This window comes from Varanus komodoensis, unplaced genomic scaffold, assembly GCF_004798865.1.
Source record: "Varanus komodoensis strain SLA01 unplaced genomic scaffold, ASM479886v1 scaffold43, whole genome shotgun sequence".
Lineage (NCBI taxonomy): Eukaryota > Metazoa > Chordata > Lepidosauria > Squamata > Varanidae > Varanus > Varanus komodoensis.
Window position 1 is genome coordinate 1,274,190 of NW_025335985.1, and position 18,812 is coordinate 1,293,001.

General features: G+C 44.3%; 1 protein-coding gene across 2 annotated transcripts; it reads right to left on the minus strand.

Annotated features, from left to right (window-relative positions):
* Window positions 1-876: 876 nt before the first annotated feature.
* Window positions 877-17,641, minus strand: TMEM175 (transmembrane protein 175). Of its 2 annotated transcripts, none has more exons than XM_044443991.1 (10): window positions 17,457-17,641; window positions 13,805-13,843; window positions 11,467-11,564; window positions 9,696-9,747; window positions 9,061-9,096; window positions 7,337-7,420; window positions 6,697-6,804; window positions 5,746-5,824; window positions 4,256-4,385; window positions 877-3,351 (listed from the first exon to the last, which is right to left on the minus strand). In XM_044443991.1, exons 1-10 carry the CDS (start codon window positions 17,607-17,609, stop codon window positions 2,691-2,693), a joined length of 1,440 nt encoding a protein of 479 aa, XP_044299926.1. In that variant the 5' UTR covers window positions 17,610-17,641; the 3' UTR covers window positions 877-2,690. The 2 variants fall into 2 exon arrangements, with proteins under 2 accessions (XP_044299926.1, XP_044299925.1); XM_044443990.1 differs by having other exon boundaries at window positions 6,697-6,861.
* Window positions 17,642-18,812: the final 1,171 nt, after the last annotated feature.

Below are 18,812 nucleotides of genomic sequence, written 5' to 3' on the forward strand. Positions count from 1 at the left end.
ACTGCATGGAGAGATGGAATATTTTCTTGGGTAACAGGCACATTCCATCAGTGTGCATTATGCAACCCATAATGCCCCTTTCTGAATGAGCCTCCAAAGAGATTAGTATGGTTGGAATAGCAGTGGAGATCTGCACTAGATGGTACTTTTATATGAGGTACTATTTTTTCCACCGTAAGCAATCCACTTGGCAATAGCACCATTTGAAACAATTCAATTGTATCAGTACCATTTAATGCCAAAGACCTGAAAAACATTGCTTGCATATAGAACTCTTCATTCTTAAACAAGCAAAGAATTTTCCTACAGCGTCACCTTAATTGCCGTCAAAAGAGTGGTCTTGTGCATTAGAGCTCAGGTCCCAGCTTTGCCTTCTATAAGTTACTTTTCTTTCAGCATCTCGCCATATTGCCTGCTGGGAAATAAATGTTTTATGATAGGCCATGCCCATAATACGAGCCATTTGCTGAAAAGGCAGGCCCTCTCTCTACCATGGCAGCCATTTTGTTCAGAAGACCCTGACACAAAATTACAACGTGTTGGGCTAGCAAGTCTTTTGTGTTCATCCCTCTCAAGGAGCCACGAACGCCTCCAAGGTGGGTCCCTTGCCTCAACTCCCTTTCAGTACAGTAGCACAGGAGCCACCTTCAAGCTTCTGCCACCTGCACTGATGATATCGTTGACAACTATTTTCTGCAATTTAGCTTCATTTGCAGCAGTATAGCACTTTTCCAGCTCAATTGCCACTTAGTTTCTGGCTAGCAAACCATACATATGCTAATTGTTTTTTCTTAAGTGAGTATATGTTTCATTGAAGTAGTTAAAAAGGCAAAGCATATAATTTGAAAAAAAGGCTGAAATGAAACAGAACAGCTGTAATTGTAAACATAGCATTTTATTTAAAAATAGCAAATATATAAAATAAGGGATCGAACAGCATTAAGGTAATCGCTCTTGAATCTTGAATCTCGACATATAATAAAGGACATTGCCCTAAAGCAAATCTACAATCAAGAACAGAAAACAGAAGCATCATAATTCATTCCCAGTGCAAAGACTACATATTCATAGTAAAGTGCAGTGAACAAGAAAGCAAAGAAGCTATTTGAAAGCTAGAACACTCCACTGTAATGCTGCGCTTTTCATGGAGAAGCCATATCAAACATTAGGCACTGACTGTTCTTGCTTCAAGTTAACAGCAATCCCAAACCCACAATCTTGCAGATTAGGCAAGGCTTAGGTGACAGAAGAAGCGGACATGAAGCCATTGCTGGAAAATTCAACAACTATGTTTTCACATACCTAAAAAGGGTTGTCATACAGAAACAGATCACAACCTGCTCACTTTCATCCAAGGCTATACGATGGGTCCTCAAACTTTTTAAATGGGGCCAGTTGAAAGGAGCTGGCGATGGGCGCGGGCTGGGGCAGGGGGGCGCACGCGCATGGCGAGGCACCAGCTTGCTCGCAGGGAGGTAATTTTTTCCGAGCGAGTCCAAAACGATCTCCGCACGAGCAAGCCGCCGCTGGGCACGCGCACTGAACAGCAGAGGCTTGCTCACAGGGAGATCCTTTTCTCTGAGTGAGTTCAAAGCAATCTCTGCACGAGCAAGCCCCCACTTCGCCACACGTGAGTCCCAAACCTCTATGGCGGGCCAGATAAATGGGCATGGTGGGCCGGATCCAGGCCGTAGTTTGAGAACCCATGCTATAGGACATGAAATAGTGAGCTTAAATTACCAGAAGGCCCATTTGGGTTGAACATCGAGAAACCCTTCCCAATGGTCAGAGCGGTCAGACAATGGAACCACCTGCCTAAAGACCCCGTGGCCTCTCTCACTGGAGGAATTCAGACAGAGATAGGATTAGCCATGTGCCAGGAAATGCTTTTAACTAGTTTCCTGCACTGAGCTCCAAAGGCTTAGATTCAAGAGCCTAAAAAGCTCCTTCCATCTGTGAACCAGCTTCAAGTTTCTCCAGGACCCACATGAGCCCTGCAAAGGGTTGTGAGATATTCTGACATTCCAAGATTCAAAGCAGTTAGATTTCCTTAGATTTTTCTCAATCCTGGATGAACTATTTCTCTGATTACCCTTGGCAGAAATTTGTTTCACAGATCCATAGTTGGTTGGCTAATACCATGCATATTGGTTTTCTCGATTATTCCAGAACAATATATCCAGAGTTAGTACTACAGGGCACAATTAGTGACCCCCCTGCCACTACCACAGCCTGGAACATACAATCATTCAGCATGCGTCTCCACCCCTGCTCACTCACGACATGGAACCAACATTTATATTCATATCGGTTTACCTCCTTTACTGGCTCTGACAACGGACACAGCAGTGTATCCAGCACCTCACAAATACAGAGTGGAGACTGTAACAGTCCCTTGGATTTCCTGCTCTTTCTTCAGGAGCATTCCTATCCAAAGCCTTCCCTGCTGGAGCACCCTCTGATGAGTAACATCATCCTGCCCAGTTCACTGACCCAGAAGCTGCAGGCAGAATATGGGCCCTGCAGCTCTGATGACACCCCATCCTCAGGGTTTTCATATGGAACATTTGAAACATGTCTGTTTCATAAATGGAGGGACTTAACTTGGCTAAATGCTCAATATTACAAAGTTGTGGCTTTGTCCAGCCACATTCAAGTCGTAGCAGAACCACAGTAAAGTGTAAGGAAAGCTACGACAAGGATTCGGGAGACAAACATGCTTCCTCTTCTTCTAATGCTCTGCCCCTTGGATGCCACAGAGACACAATGGACTTCAGCCCCACCAAACCAATTCTGACAAAGATGCGCAACACAAGGAAGGCAAATGGGACAATGATCTGTGTGAGATGGAAAATGGTTGCACTCAGTTCACTCACGATGCAGGTTAGGATGAAGACTGCGAGGCTCACGCAAGGATACAGTGCAAGCTTGGCAAACATAAAGGCATGTTCTTTGCCACCATACCTGGCAAAAGGATGCAATGTTTCCCTTTCGTAGAACAAAGCAGCAGTCCAGATGCCAAACTGGAAGATGCTAGCAAAGAAAATGGTGGCACAGCTCACCTGGATGGCTTCTATTTCATTGTGAGACTCCTCTGCAAAGTCACTGGTAAGCTGGTAAGCAAGAGGCAGGCCTCCAATAAATGCCAAAGAAAGGTTATTAAGGACCCCCATAAGTCGAGTTGTTTTTGTCACATGAATGAAAAGTGAATGGTGGACAAACCAGAGAAGGCCAATAGTTACAAAAGATCCAAAGTAGGCAAGGAAGGTCGGATCATATTCACTCAAGGCATTGATGAGATTACCACGGTATTTTTCATTAACATCTTTAGCAGCAGGAACATTATCTTCACTGTTGGAGAAAGAAATAGTTTGGTTGTACGTACTTGGGCATCAATAGAGATATTTACGCCTTCTATTTAGCACTTTCGCGCGAAGAAATGTTACGGAAAGGAAGATAACCCAAGTTCCCTGGTAGGGTTTGTTCATTTTGTTATCACCTGGAATGCTGTGACTTCAACCCATCTAGAAACAGATTACTGATCTGTCTTTTATGATTGCATAGTGAGTCAGGAGTGAGGCTGCGTGCATGACATAATTCTAGACAATGCAGCGAACACACAGGATGTGGCATTCAGCTTCCTAAGAAGCCCATAGCTATTGAAGCTGTGATGATGAGTTGGAAAAGCATGGGCAATGCCTAGGAAGAAACCACAGAGTTGGCTGAAGTACATTCCCATGGTTAGGGGTATGGCTTCAGCTCTCTGTCTAGCTCCTTGTCTCTCCAGAACAGTTCCAGAATAGTTTATGCAAAATATTGTTCAATTTTAGAATTATGCAAAAAGAATGCCCTAAACATGGAAATAAAGTTGCATAATTTCAACAGGTCCTAGAATTCAACTTTTCTTTACCCGGAACTTGGATTGCCTGTACATGGAATTGTAAGCTTTTTAGTACATAGTAGAAACAGACTTAACAATGAACCACTCTCATGAATTGCCAGTGGACATGATACTATGTGGGAGCATTCAGTCCAGGTATTTCCCAAAGGATTGGGCAAGTATTAATGTAATTGGGCAAAAGATTGGTGGGGTCAAATGGTCAAGATATATTAAAGGGAGTTCCAGATCATAACAAAAAATAATCCAACCCTGTACATCCTTTCTCTTTTAGCATTGTACCCCCATATAAAGAAGGGTTAAGACCAACATTGGATGCAATTTTATTAGAATAAATTCAGATAGCAGAACACTTACCATATATCAAGAATTAACAGTGTTGCGACAATTGCATAAACACCATCACTGAATGCCTCTACTCGTTCCTTACTAAGGGGCTCAGTGAGATAAAAAGTGAAAGACTCCAGAGGGACCTCTTCTTCTTGACCTGGATGCAACAAAAGTCACACTTAATAAAAACATCTGGCTTCTCTGTTGCAAGAAGCCTTCCTTCTTTTCATCTCATGCTCCTGAAAATGCACAAAACCAAACCCTTCCCCAGAAATATTTCAGCATGCCATTCCTGCCCTACCTTCTTCTACAGATGTGTTGCTTATGCAAAGCATTTCAGGAAAACATTGCATAGTGTCCTAGGCAGAAACTTTAGAACTGTGTTGCCAGGGGTCTCTGGAAAGTGTACCATTATCTCCTCAGTGGGAAAATCAGCCACGGCAAAGACAGCTTGCCCACCACTACCGATCATTCCCTCCTTCAGGCAAACAGTGAGGGAGCACTGGCCAAGTTTTGGGCCAACAAATCACGTATTGTGATTTGAACTGAGAGCACATTCTAGGAAATGCCTGAACCATCTGCAATGCACAGCACTTCTTTGGTGGGTCAGTAGAATTGGGAAGGATATCCCCAAGTTAAGCAAATTGGAATCCCACAGGTCTAGCCTTAATAACAGTGAAAGAGATTCTTTTCAGCTTTTCTAATGGATGAAGAGAAGTAATGTTCTTGGATCGCTGAAAGGAAACTTTAATTATCCCATGAACAGGGGAATACAAAATTCTCACATTCTAATATCCAGCATCTAACTAATGCCAAACAAGACTGTTTTAGAAGAGTTTCAGACTTGCATGGAGAACAGGGGCGAGTTCTATGAGCAAGACTTGAATGGTTTGAACGCTGTCTAACAAGAATGTTTGTGCCCAGATCAACTTCTTGAAAAAAACAAAAAGTCAGGTTTCTAGTTATATCAGGCCTGGGCAATGCAGAGGATTCTCATGGCGTGCTAACTGCAAAGGGCCATTTTGCAACCCCCCAATTCTCTGCTCTATCTCATTCTGAGAGGGGTGAGTACACACCGTCCCAGATAAAGGGAGATTTGCAGCCACAGCTTTAGAGGTTCCTAGTTCATGTCCTGGAATTGATCAAATGACCTATGTTTAGTAAAAAGATACATTAGTATCATTTTACACAAAGGGATCCTATATTTTTAAAGACTTTATTTTCTAAAAAGGTACCTACCTAAACCATTTTTGGTTGTGTGTATACTCTGGACTATGGTTGGAAACCTACATAGCCTATTTTACTGACAAAGCATTCCTGTTTCCTTTATCACCTCTTCTACCTACCTGCACCTGAGGGAGAAGATGGATAGAAAAGTCTACCCCAGGGGCCATTTCGGCTCCTCCTCCTAAGTCCAAGTTCAACTGGAAACTGAGGGCAGGGTTTGTCTTGTTTTTTTTAAAAAATATATGCTATGCTTGGAGAAATTTAAAGGTTGTATAAGCAAAAGTACTCACCCAGAAACTTGCTTTGAAACCATTTGGTTAGGTGGTTGAGGTGTGGGAAAAAAATAACAAGTCCAAGGAACATGTATGACTGTAACAAAAATCAAAAGAGCTTGTTTGTTGCGCATGGATATTTTATGCTGTTAAATAACACATTTGCAGTATGTGGGCAAGGATAAACATCATTTTGTCATTTTAGCCTCAGGGGCTGCTTTGCAGGTCACCTTGAGAATAAGCTACTATACAACAATACCATGATTAACCCTGCAAGCTTTTAAAATAACATTTAACATTAAAGAGTTAACATTAAATACGCTTTGTATTCAAGTCTGCATATGCCTATGTGAAAAAATATATCAGTATCCCTGTCAAAATGACCCATCCTTTTAAAAGGAAGTTGCTGCCAAAACCCTGGATCCTTTTAGAAAGAGCTGACAGACACTTCCCCTGTCCCCAAACACCTACAGTCTCAGGTTCAAGTGGAAAAGTGAGAGCAACTTTTGGACAGTTGTGTCTAAATATTTATTTAATTCAATTTCTATGCTACCCTATAACCCAAAGTTTCTCTAAGTAAAAAGAAAAGAAAAGAAAAAAAATGAGGATCATCACTCCAAGTATAAATCCTATGACTCCAGTATCCCATTTTACAATTAGGTCTGGCTTGAAAACTGCCAAACTAAACCAAAAGGGCAGCGGGGCTGTTTGGAGCATCTCTGGGTGAACATGCAGGGTTGGTAGGTGATAGTAGCTGCTGACCCATCCCAGCGCAGCAAAGAAGCCCAATCACAGTGCAGTTCTCTCATCAGTACAGTTCACCCCAGCAACAAAACAGTAACAACAGAAGCTCCCTGTTTCCCCAGAAAAACTTCTTCAGGCATATTTCAGCTGCCCTTGTGGCACACTAGCATACCCTAGACTGGGAGACAGACTGGGAGCCACAATTCTTATTTACAGATGACTTACCAATGGGATGAAGAATAATGAGAAGATGGCAGCCAAAAAGCTCAGTGTTGGTCCCCTTAGTATGATCTTCAGGATGTGATTTTTATAAAATGCCTGGTTTTCAGACTCCTGTATTTGATGATTAAGTAAATATGGATGGTGGAAGCCATACACCACAATGATAGCCTACCAAGTAGAGAAAACATTTCACCAGTTTTGGGTTTGTGTGCTTCTTTCTCACATTCTCTCTGCTCCTTCACACCTGGAGAGGGAGCAAAGGCTTCCTTTGATGGGTCAAGAAACTCTGCTGATAAAACAAATCTTCCCAAGAAGCAAGTCCATCTCTTTTCCAGCTTGGTTCCATTTTGTCCACACACTGAAGCTGCAGGATAGCCTGCAAATCTGAAGTCAATATGGACCTCAAAACGATTCTGCAGCAACCTACTGCCCGCCCGCCTGTCTCCTGTACAGCTGCGGGCGCAAGGGAATCTGCTTCTTCCACTGGGACGTACAGAACTACATTCCCTCATATGGCATCTGTGGGTGAGCCCACAAACATCACCTTTTCCTGTGGCTTTCCCTAATGCCTGTGGCTTCTTTCATACAGGTATCACACAACATTGACCTAATTTTGAAGGACTGAAATGACAGGCAACTATACCTGGACAAAGCCGATTACGACAGCACAGCTACTGAACAGGAAAATGCCGAATGGTACATCTGGAAAAGAGGCCATTAAAGAGAACTGCAAGACAAAATGCTGGATCAGTTATGTACTTCAGAAGACATTAAGGGAAAATAAGTTTTTAAAGAACTTATACATTTGCTTTAGCTCTACTTTGTACACCTCTCAAATTCAACAGAATGAATAAAGAAACAGGTTAACTGCAAGTTATTTTGAGAGTGACTGTGAGAGGCTCCGAAAATCCACACCAATGGTATTAACTTGAAGAAAACAATAAGGGAAATGCTGTCACTCCTTAATGAATAAGTGCCTGCATACAGAGTTCTCAGACAGATTGTGAGGCTAATATTCTGGTTTGCATATTAAGCTGAAAAGCTATTAAAACACTGGTACAATTCCATTTGAAAAGATGTTCATTTTCCCTGTGCTAACTGGCAAGGCAAGATTTCAAGCATGGGTGAAAAGATGCAGATTATTGCGAAGCAGACATGAGCTGTAAGATCAAATAATCTAATCAGCACTAAAAATCTGCTGATACAACCCTTCATTATTATGACTTTTTGAAGGGGCATCATAGTGCTCTTTTACTACGGCAATAAATCAACGGGATCATAGTTGGAAGGGGTCTAAAAGGCCATTGGGTCCAACCCCCTGCTCAGTGCAGGCCTCAAGTTTCCCATCCAGATTCTAACCAGGCCTGACCCTGCTTAGCTTCCAAGATAAGGCAGACTATGCGGAAGCATTCACACACTACACAGTCCACCATGCTGTTGATCTATGGAGCCATGGAGGAGCCTGCATGGAAGATCCCCTCCTAAAGTCCAGTGACCACATGACCCTAAATGCCCCACTTTTGATGATGCTGCACTGGTGAGGAGGAGCAGTTTCAACAGGAAATGACAACCAAGAGTGCCCTCATTTCCTGCTGGGCAGTGCTTGGGACCGCCCTAACCAATCACACCACTTTCTGTCTCGGAAAACTGGACATGCTGGAGGACAAGGCTAAGGGAGGAGAACAGCAGCCCAGGCCAGCACGCGGGTGGAGAGGTCAGCTGGAGATCACGGCCTTGTTTGCAATGAGGAACAATATCAGGCCAACTCAGTTTCTAGGGGGATGATGACCAAAGATCCCTTCAGGCCACGGGTTCTGCATTTGTGGAGCTCAGGAGATAGCAATCATTCTCTAATTCACTGTGACACTTATACTGAACCAGAAAGAAATTCACTGAGCCATAGTTAGATTGTTTAGGCACTTTCAATGATGTAGCTAAACTTGTTTACTTGCTGTTCATCTAAGGCAAACACGTAACATTTAAAGCTGCATGTAAATGAGGAACAAAACTATACCAGTTATGCAAAGGTGCATACACATAATAGGATGAGCTTTTGAATATATGGCATACTGAGAGCAGTCTGGCTTGGCTTTTACTTCTAGTATAGTGTTAGTTAATGTTCAGTTTTTACTTACTTAGAATAAATGAAATGCTGCAAGATCTGGTTAGAAAATAAATCTTTGACTAACACAAAATATAGCAGTGGAAACATGAGAGTTTGTTATAGAATGCATCAGATTTCCACCCATCTCAAGGAACGGACAGCACTATTCAAAGGGTTAGAGCACTGTGTTTTCCAAGTGCCGTCTCTGCAAGACTCAACAAAACATTCATACCAAGGGTGGGAGACGCAGAATGTATACGTACCGTGTATGGCAAAAAGGTAATGAGCATCATACATGCCTGGGAGAGGGAAGAAGAGATGCAACAGATTAAAGCTTTCCTGTGCATGTTAATACAGTTCAAGCCTTATCTCCATAATATGGGAGCCACGGCAGTTTGGCTTCTTCTTGCACTGCAAAGGTAAACCTTGAGACCTGAAGTGGCCAATACAGAAGTTCCTTCCCATAACAATATTGCTCCACTTCCTAAGAGAGATGAGGTTAGTACAGGAAGGGGCCGCAGAACCCACAAACTCTTTCAGGGCTGTAGGAGGCTTGCTAACCACCCAACAATTTCATAGGTCCCACTTCCCTCTCTCTTGTAGCCAGAGTGGAAAGAATTGTGCTGGCTATTTTCTGAGGCCAGAAAACAACCTTGGAGAAGGGTGAAAAGGGAGAGCTTCTGTAAGTAGCAAAAGGAGGAAAATGGAGAGGCCAGGATAGGCACTATCCAGAGGTCTTTTCCTGTTTCCTTCCATTTGCCTTCAAAGCACCCCAACTAAACAGGCAAAAATCTAGTCTGGGAAAACATACAGCATGGGAGATGGGCAGGTGAATCCAGGGGCTTCTGATTATTGACAGCCCAACTGAGAGGACTGTACACTTATTTATTTGACTCACCAAATTTAGAAGGGCAAGTACATCATCTATAAGTTCAATAACTTGGAAAAGCCTGTCAGAAAAAGAGAAAGAAATTAACAATGCCCTGGTAAAACCACTCTGGAACCATTTGACTGACAGATGCACTGTATATGTAGGCCTTAAGCCTATGGGCAATGACATTTTGAAAGGGCCGCAGTGTCTGTACCATCCACGCACTTTGAATATATGCAGAGAAATAATAAAATACATGTAACAAAATCATAAGATGGCATCCAGTTTTTCTGTATATGAGCAAAGGCAAAGGATATGAAAGTGGATAGGGAGACTTTTTCTCCTTCTCTCCTAACCCTAGAATTTAATGTTAGGAAATTAAACAGTGAGAGATTCAGGACGAATGAAAGAAAGTGCAGCTTAACTATGAAGCTACCCTACGGAAGCCACTACCACAAGATGTAGTGACAGTCAAGAGTGTGTAAAACTTCAAAGGATTCGACAAATCCATGGAGGGGAAAGCTATCGATGGCTCCTAGTTGCAATAGCTATATGCCACCACCTGTATGCCCATCTGTACCCATTGCTGGGGAACATGGGGAGGAGGGCGCTCTTACACGTACACCCTCTTTCCGCATCTCGCACAGGCACTGGCTGGCCACTGTGTGAACAGGAAGATGGAACAGATGGGTACTTGGTTTGATCCAACAAAGGCTCCTCTTACGAAACAGACAACTGAAATGCGGGAATGTTCCTTTCTGAGCTGCCACTCCTATTGGTCCCGAGAGCAGGCACCTGTGAGTCCACCTGCTGGGGCCAGGTGAACTTCCTGGTGAGAAGGTCACGAAGCATCAGGCTTCCCTTCCCACAAGCCCTCCCATGTTCTGTGATGTGCAGGTAGAAAAACAGTCAATGCTTCTCCTGCTATTTAAAAAAAATCTTATCCACGTTTCAGTTTTAGTGAGGGAACTGCCTGTCTCTCTTGCTCTGGCACAATGCATGGCAGTTTGTAGCTAGCTTTGAAGAACAGGCACCGCATTCAAGTTCACCAAGAGCCACTTCTCTGGGGCCAGTACGAATTGCCTCCAGGAAAATAAGCACAAGCTTGTTTTTTGGTTTTTCAGACCTTTTAGGCCACAAATGGCAAACAGAGGCATGTGTGGACCAGTAGATTGGTCAAAAGCCTTTGTGTGATGGTGACCCCATGAGACTGACTGGCAGTAGATTCAGGATAAATGCAGTCCTGCTTATGGCAGAAAGCTGTAATTACGTTATGGAATTCTCTATAAAGTTGTGGTGGCTGCTGGCTAAAAGGGCTTTAAAAGGCTTTTAAATGACTTTGAAGGTTTCAAATGGCTATCAACACCCTTAGAAGAGGAGATATAAATAATTTATTAAACAAATAATTAAGCAAATGCGGGAAAATCATTCTCTCACCAGCTAATAGCCATGGAAATGGAATGCCATTTCTGCACTCAGACAGCAGGATGCCTCTAGGTGCCAGCTGCTGGAAAGCTGTACAGGGAGTAAATTCCTTGTCCTGGCTGGGTGGCAACTGTAGGAAACGGGACACTCATCTACATGGACATTTGGTCTGATTCAAGAGAGCTCTTCTTATGTTCTTTGCAGACTTATTTTCAGGGCTGGTATAATTGCTTGTAAGAACAGTTAACATAAATGTTACGGCTGGTCTCAGCACAACTCGCAAACCAGGCCAAAGGGTGTCTTCCTTCTCATGAAGGTACGTTTTTCTAGAGCACGGGGCGTGTACTTTTCCACCATGTTTCTAACTGCATACCTGACATGAGCTGCCCAAGCCACTGTCACTATTAAAAAAGACATCAGATAAACAACGACTTTGGTGGCAAGGAGATGCTGAACGCTTTCGCCCAGTTTCTGAAATAAAGCACAACACTTGTCAAAGAAATGCTGGACAATCGTAACAGAAGATACAGGAAAAAATACATTATGCAGTGTATTAGTACTGAGTGACCCTATGGCCCTCAGAGAGTGTATGGGGGACCACAAGAGTCTTTGCATATCCAGATCCAAAGCCGAAAAGAAAGCCCAGGTCTGCCTCTGCTCCAAGCAGCCAGTCTGAAAGGAATCATACTGGTTGCTTCTGTGTGACGATAAAACAGGAGAAGGAGTTAAGGGAGCACTTGAGAGCCAAGGAGGGGAGCCACCTCCTCTCCCCTTCTGAAGCTCTCTGGCTAGATGGCTAAAACTGGCTGTCTGGCTGACCTGGAGGCTGGGAGAGTCAGGGAGGCGAAGAGGACCTCCACTGCTTTCCCTGCCAGTAGCCAGGCTTATGGGCACCCTGATTTGATTACGCCATGATTTTCGTACAAGCAAGCACAACAAGCAACTCATTGCAAAGTCATTTCCTTACAGTGGTAACTTCCATGCTATAAATAAAGAAATCCAAATCAAGTGGATTCTTCTTTCACTTTCTCAAGGCACACAAATTAGGGTAGGACACAGACCACAAAGCCCTCTGAATAAAGATACTTCAAGCAAACAGACACTTGGTAATGTCCTAAGGGTACGACCCCTATGCATGTTAAGACAGAAGAAAACTCCCACCGTTACTCAGCCAGCAGTGGGGAACCGTGGGGGTTGTGGAGCTCCTTCCTCCTCATGTGCTTCACCCTTTGCAATCCTGACTTGCATTTCAATATGATCTTAAGCATTCACTGCTGTTCCCTAATTCCTGTGGTTATATGCATTCAGTGCAGATCAGAATGTGGTCTTAAGCATTCCCCAATTCCTTCTTCCTCAGCCCAGTATTCTTTTATCACATAAAGCAGCTGTGGGTGGTTTCTACTTGTCCGGTTCTTTGTCTGCCCAAACTCTGCCCCTCCCCTTTCCTGCTTCTTATGATAAAAGGGTAATACGTTATTCTGTCCATGGAGTGTAGGACCTCCAGCAAACAGTTCTGCACTATATATTCAATTTCCCAAACACATAAGCCATCTTTAAGCTCTCAGTAGCAACCTTAACACAAGGATTGTGTAAAAAGTGTTTCTCAGCATTAAAGGACTCGTCTGGGAGCTTATATAATAGCTTGCAAGTATTACATTGGTACCTCTTGTTCTAGGTGGAGCAAGTGCATTGGACACACTGGATTAAGCCTATTAATTGCCAGCTTCTTCAGATGGTCAGGGAGGATACACCATGGAGGCACTGAACACCATGGCAAGGGAGGGCTACCCTTCGGGCTGAGGAACCCAGATCTCCTCCTCCTCCTCTCAGGACAAGATGGAAATGCATTCCTGAGATCTTTGCTTCGTAGTTGGTCTCTGAGCAAGGGTGGGCAGAAGGTCGGATGCCAGATGTTTGGCACTTCAGTTCCCAGCATTCTTTGCCACTGGCCGTAGCCACGCTGCCAGGCCTGGGAATTGAAGTCTAAAAGACGTGTAGATCTATCTCCGGCTCATCTCTGCTCCGCAATGCCTGTGAGGTCAGAAGCAGTACAGTGCCTTGCGCTGCCTCTAGTCCAGAACTGCACTCTCTGAACCATTTAGGAAAGCAGCACAGTTATGAAATATGGGAGGATGCTGTGGAGGTCGGTCAGATCAAAAGAGGCCATCTTCTCACCTGAATGAAGAGGTCCTGCTTGTGTGCCGATCAAAGCATTAGAGGCTGCAGCCTGCACTTGTGGGACTTTGCTAGTTCATGTCCAAGAGACCTCATCAGCGCAGTCCTTCAAGTGGGCCCTAACGATTGTTTGGTTTACCTTGGCCTATAACTATGTTAGGACTTTGTCGAGTGCCACTGCTTAAACAACTTTACAATTTTATCATTTTACCATTATTTGATTGTGTTCTGTGGCTCTAAATTTTGTATAACACTGAGGAGAGTTTTCCCTAAAAGGTGGTTTTTAGATATTTACAATAAATAAATAGGGGAGGAGATGAGAAGAGGAAGGCTGAGAGCTGGATTTGGCTCGTGATGCACCTGTTGGCTGTCTTTGGCTTAATTAATTGAATCCAAATTAAAAGTTTAATTTATTTTACTACTCAGTACTAACTGCCCCACTGTACTAGAACAACCATAATAGAAATTCAAAGAGCAACCTAAGCTGTTAACTGAATTACAATCAAGCTTTGTACTTAATATGAAAGACACAGTACCTGGTCTGGATGTATCTTTGTATGGGCCACGGGCAAAATCTACAACAGAAGAGCAGTGCCATTAAAGCAGGATACAAGTTTTAACCTACATGAGATGATTACAATAGAATAGCTGGGCATCTAGGCTAGCTAAGGTACCGGGAAAAGTGCAGATACAGTGTAGTGCTTCGTGCTGTGACAAACATACTTGCTCAAAAGCAACTGGATTGGCAAGAGTGCTCTAAAAATTGACCTAGTGGTTAAATTCTGCTAGGTTACAATTACAAGCAGCTACATTTGCACTAAGCTAGACATGATGTGTGAGATCTATGAGCAACTCTCATAAACTCTGATCTCTTTAACCTAAAAACAACCACAGAATTGGGGAGGGGCTGGATACAGACTGCAGCTTTATGGATACATATAATTGCCTTGATGTCAATCCCCACCCAAATATGTTATTAGCCATGAAAGGGGTGAAGGAAGAGGTCTAAATCTACACTGTACCTGTTTTGTTCCCCTCCCACCCATAGCGAAGAGTGGCTTGAAGGGGGAGATGATTTCTAACAAGGAAGCAATAGAGCAGGAAGGGGCTAAATCTCACTTTTCCCAAAATCACATCCTACCCTGACCATAAAAAAGGACCCTGTTGTCTACAGTGACTAAAAATTACTTAAGTTTGGCAGCCAGCCAGCCAGACTGGAGTTGCAGGTCCTTCTCTAGTTCCAAAAGACAACATGTTTTGCCAGGATCTGGAGTTCAATTGAACTCCCTCTTTTATCCCTCTGGGGCCAGACTATCTCTTCCGGGCTACACCTCCTCCTGAAGAGTAGAGAGCCTTAATGGGGGAGCCTTCCAGGCTGCAGCCTGCTACTTTTGTCACCTGCCTGTTAATCCCCACCTTGTGCATGGCCTGCAATGGGGAGTATGGCCTGGGAAGTCTGAGATCCTGCTATAAAGGGGAATCTGGTTTAGTTGGTGGTATCTTTGGGTGTTCCAGTTCTGGGCTTCCCGGTTGATAGGCCGGACTCTGAGGTGGGTTCTGGGCCTGGCTGGGTTGAGCATCTCCACAGCTTGTGTCTCTGTACTTCCTGGTGCAACTGGTTCCTCCCCTGTTGTGGCAACGTTCGGGCTGTACTCAGGGTTCGGAGTACCACAAGCCAGGCCAAATCTCAGAACCAGCAAAAAAAGCACTAGGAAAGCTGTTGCTGAATTGCCTATGTCTGATTAGGTGCAGCACTTCATATAGAATTGATATTCAACTTACATTATGACGTCCACCCCCGCTCCCCCAGCATTTCAATTTCTCTCACTGGAGACTTGTCAACAATTTACTTGCACAATTGATTTTTAATGTGGCAATAATGTTTTCCAGTTCAGCTGGCGCTCGCTTAATCCATCTTCTCTCATACAAACCATTCTCACTTGCTTCAGTGTTGGTTCCAGTCACAGTTAATACAGGAACCATATAGCATGGGGTAATTCTAACCCATTACCGACTGAAATGAGTATTAGTTTATTAGGAATATTATAAGAAGAAGAAAAAAACCAGAGCACTAAAGAAGATGAAAGGGATGCTGGGGGAAGTGAAAAATATCTGAAAGGTACTTAAGAATAAACAAACAAAAGTTATTTCAAATATCCCTTAGCCATCCAGCCCTTGTTCACAATTAGACTGCTTAAATCATGGTACAGGTCCAAGGTTTTCCACATTTTAAACATATTCTTTAATGTTATTTTAAAATTATGAATATAGAATCAGCTATACAGGCCAGGTCTATCCATGTTTACTTGGAAATAACCCCCACTTTGTTCAATGGGATTTATTCCCAACTAAGTGTATAAAGGATTGCAGGTGTACTGAATGTAGGACGCTGCCTTATATTGAATCAAGAAGTTTGGTCCATCTATCCTAGTAATACTGACACTGACTGGCAGCAGTTCTCCATAGTTTCAGGCAAGGATTTTTCCAGCCCTGCCTAGAGATGTCGTGCATTGAAACCTGGGACTTCTGCATGCAACGCAAAGGGTCTACCACTGAGCTTTGGTCCTTCTTCCTCTGGGTCTCAGGTTCAATCTCTGGCATCTCTAAATAGGGCTGCAAAAACTAACTGGAATCCTGGAGAATTGCTGCCAGTCAGTGTTGGCAACACTGGCCTAGATAGACCAAGGAAGCGACTTAGTACAAGTCATTTTCCTATGCTCCTATGAACAGAGCATGGCAGTGGTCAGAAGGCGTGGGTTCAAATGTATCCTCAGCCATAACACTCAAGAAATGACCTCAGACCAGCAGGCATCTCTCATTCTAAGATCTCCAAAAGGGTTGTTGTGAAGATAAGATAGGATTAGCTTCCCACTGCATGTGTGCTATTTTGAGCAGTCTGGAGGAAGAGTGGGATGCAAATATGATGGAATCAACATGCATACTACTGCATAGAATAAGCATGGGAAGGGGAAGGGAAACTTTAGCACGTCACCACTAGGGAGAGGCAAAAGTAACAAGGAAATATGTCCAGTAATTAAATGGAGTCCCTATTCTGATTCAACAAATCAGGAGTGAGTTTTTCCTAGATAGTGTGATGTGTAGGGACATAGTAGTAAGTTTTGAACTACATGTGCTTGAAGACAGTCATCATGACAGGACCCATAGCCATGCCCCAGAAGCAGAGTCCAAAAATGCAAAACACCTGTGTTGATCCATACCTATTTATATAGCTTTTTTTTTTAAGCTAAGGGGTCTTAATTTGATCATCCAAGGCTAAGCCACCCCAAAATGTTACAGCAGGAGGAATAGCTTGTAACAGGTCAGTACTGCCTGGAAAATCCCTTTCTTCCCAGAAAGTGAGCTAAATTCACAGGGAAGGAGGGGTTGGCTTATAATGTAATTGTCCCTGCTAATCCAGAACTCCTGCCTTCCAGGGTTCCCTGAGATTCTATTATAGCCATCTGTTTGGTGTCGGGACAACATGGGTGTAGTGGTTAGCACAGAGAGGTCTTGAGTTTCATTCAGTGGCAAAACTCACTGGGGTCCTGGTTACTTTCTCACAGCCTAAAGATACCTCACAAGGTTGTTTTGAGGATAAAAGAGGTGAAGAATTTACATGGAGTTTGGAGCTCCTGGGAAAAGAGGTGTGGAAAATACATAACAAAATTGGTTGTGAGGTTGCATAGAAGCCAAAGTCTGCCATTCTGCCATTTGGTAGACAGACTCAAGAGCTAGCAGCTCCCGTTCTCTTCCTGTTTACTTGCGAAGGAAGAAGCAATGGCCAAATCCTTCTAGCCCAACTGTGGTGCCGCTCTTTTACATCCAAAGAGCGTAAGAGGTGTTGTTTCTTTCTTTCTTCTTCATCAGCTGCAGCCAGGTGCCTAGTCATCCCTGTTGTCACAAGGACTGTCCCATGCTACACCGCTTCAGAACAACATGGTTCTGTACCTTCCGCCGCGAAGCACGACAGGCAGGAATTCAACCAGTGTAGCTCCCCCGGCTCCCACAGGCCAGAAACAGGCTTTCCTGTAAAGCCGCAAAGGGTGAACGCCGTCACGAGGAAATCCCTCCCCGTTGAACTTCTGCCTGCCAGCGCGCACGTGCCAACGACGCGGAGGTCTCCGCCCACGGAAGGGGGCACCGCAAGAGCAGGGCCCTCCCGGCGTCTCCCCGCAGCCTGCGACTCACCATGACGGTGGCGATGATGGAGAACAGCGCGTCGCTATAGGCCAGCAGCCTGTGCGAGGCTTGGGTGCCGCCGCCCAGGTCCCCGCGGGCTCGGCTGCGCTGCTCAGGCTGCTGCGGTAGCGGCAGCGGTAGCGGCGCGGCGGCTTCAGCCATCCTCCTCCGGCTTCTTGCGCGGACATGTGCGCAGGAAAGACCGCGCCGCCGCCGCCCGCTGCCCTCGAAGGAGGCGGTGCGGGCACAGCCGCGCTCCGCCTTGGCCCGGTCGCTCCGCCCTGCCCGGGGCCTTCTCCTCGCAAGCTAGCGTTGCTGAGTTTCCAGGGGAAAGAAGCGGCCCGCAGCGTTTGCTTAACTCCTTGTTTGCTGTTATTCGGCCTGGGGGATCATTAAAGTCGATGCCAAGAGGCCACCTCGAAGCGACCTACACGCAGTACCGCAACGAAAAAGAACCCCCAAATCGGTGTACCCCATCGCCAGCGCAATCATAGCAATTCGAATAAATACCACGAAATCATAATTGAAACGCAGTGCAGGGCAAAAAACCACGAGCGCTCCAGTCCCACCTACTGCCTGAGTCTAATTCAAGCAAGAAAGCTCAGTGTATTTAAATACCAGCTAAAAAGTCACCTTTTGTTCTGGCCTTGAAAACCCATCATACTTTGTTAATGCTTTCTGTTTGCTCCTCTTCTCTTGGGTTACCTGTCCTTGCTCTCCGTGTCTCATGTAAACTGCTTTGGGGGACACAAATTCTCTGAAAAGGAAGTAGTAGTAATTTAAGTGATCAGTGATAGTAAGTCTAGGAGGAACATTTTCTACTAGAAAGTGACGCGCATGGAGGAAAATTTGGTGAAGGAAACATACAAATTGTACAAACATGCCAATCTCCCCTATGTTTGTTCATCACCTTTTCACCTTGATAAATACAGATCCAAAGAGACTAGGACTCCATGAAGGCTTTCTCTGAATCAGTGTCTTAATTTTGGGTGCCATCTTAGCCATAGACAACCCAGGAAGGGAACCCCTGGTTTGGTGCCGGGTTGTGCACTCCAGGCGGTTTCTGGTTAACAAACCATAGTTTTGGTACCATAGTGCAGGGTTCACACATAATGACTACTCATGATTCAACAACAGCCTACAATCCAATGACAAGGCATATGCAACCTGTAGTCTTGGTTCTCGGTACATCGAGAGGAACGCAGACTCAAGTGAAATCACTGGTTTGTTCTCATGCATCAGGCTGGTGTTACACTCAAGAAAGACCCACATCACTCAAAATATATTTGAAGTTATGGATATTTCTTCCACCCACTGGGTTTAGTTAGTGCTGTGGTTTGGCACACAGCAAGACACTTCAAAGTG

What these genes read in the sequence shown, in the direction of transcription:
- TMEM175 (XM_044443990.1), bottom strand. Translation starts at nt 17,609, where the DNA reads ATGGCTGAAGCCGCCGCGCCGCTACCGCTGCCGCTACCGCAGCAGCCT. An exon ending in CAAAGATACATCCAGACCAG is followed by an intron (nt 11,565 to 13,804) that starts GTACTGTGTCTT and finishes GCTTTATTTCAG; the next exon opens with AAACTGGGCGAAAGCGTTCA. An exon ending in CATTATTCTTCATCCCATTG is followed by an intron (nt 5,825 to 6,696) that starts GTAAGTCATCTG and finishes TTTTTGTTACAG; the next exon opens with TCATACATGTTCCTTGGACT.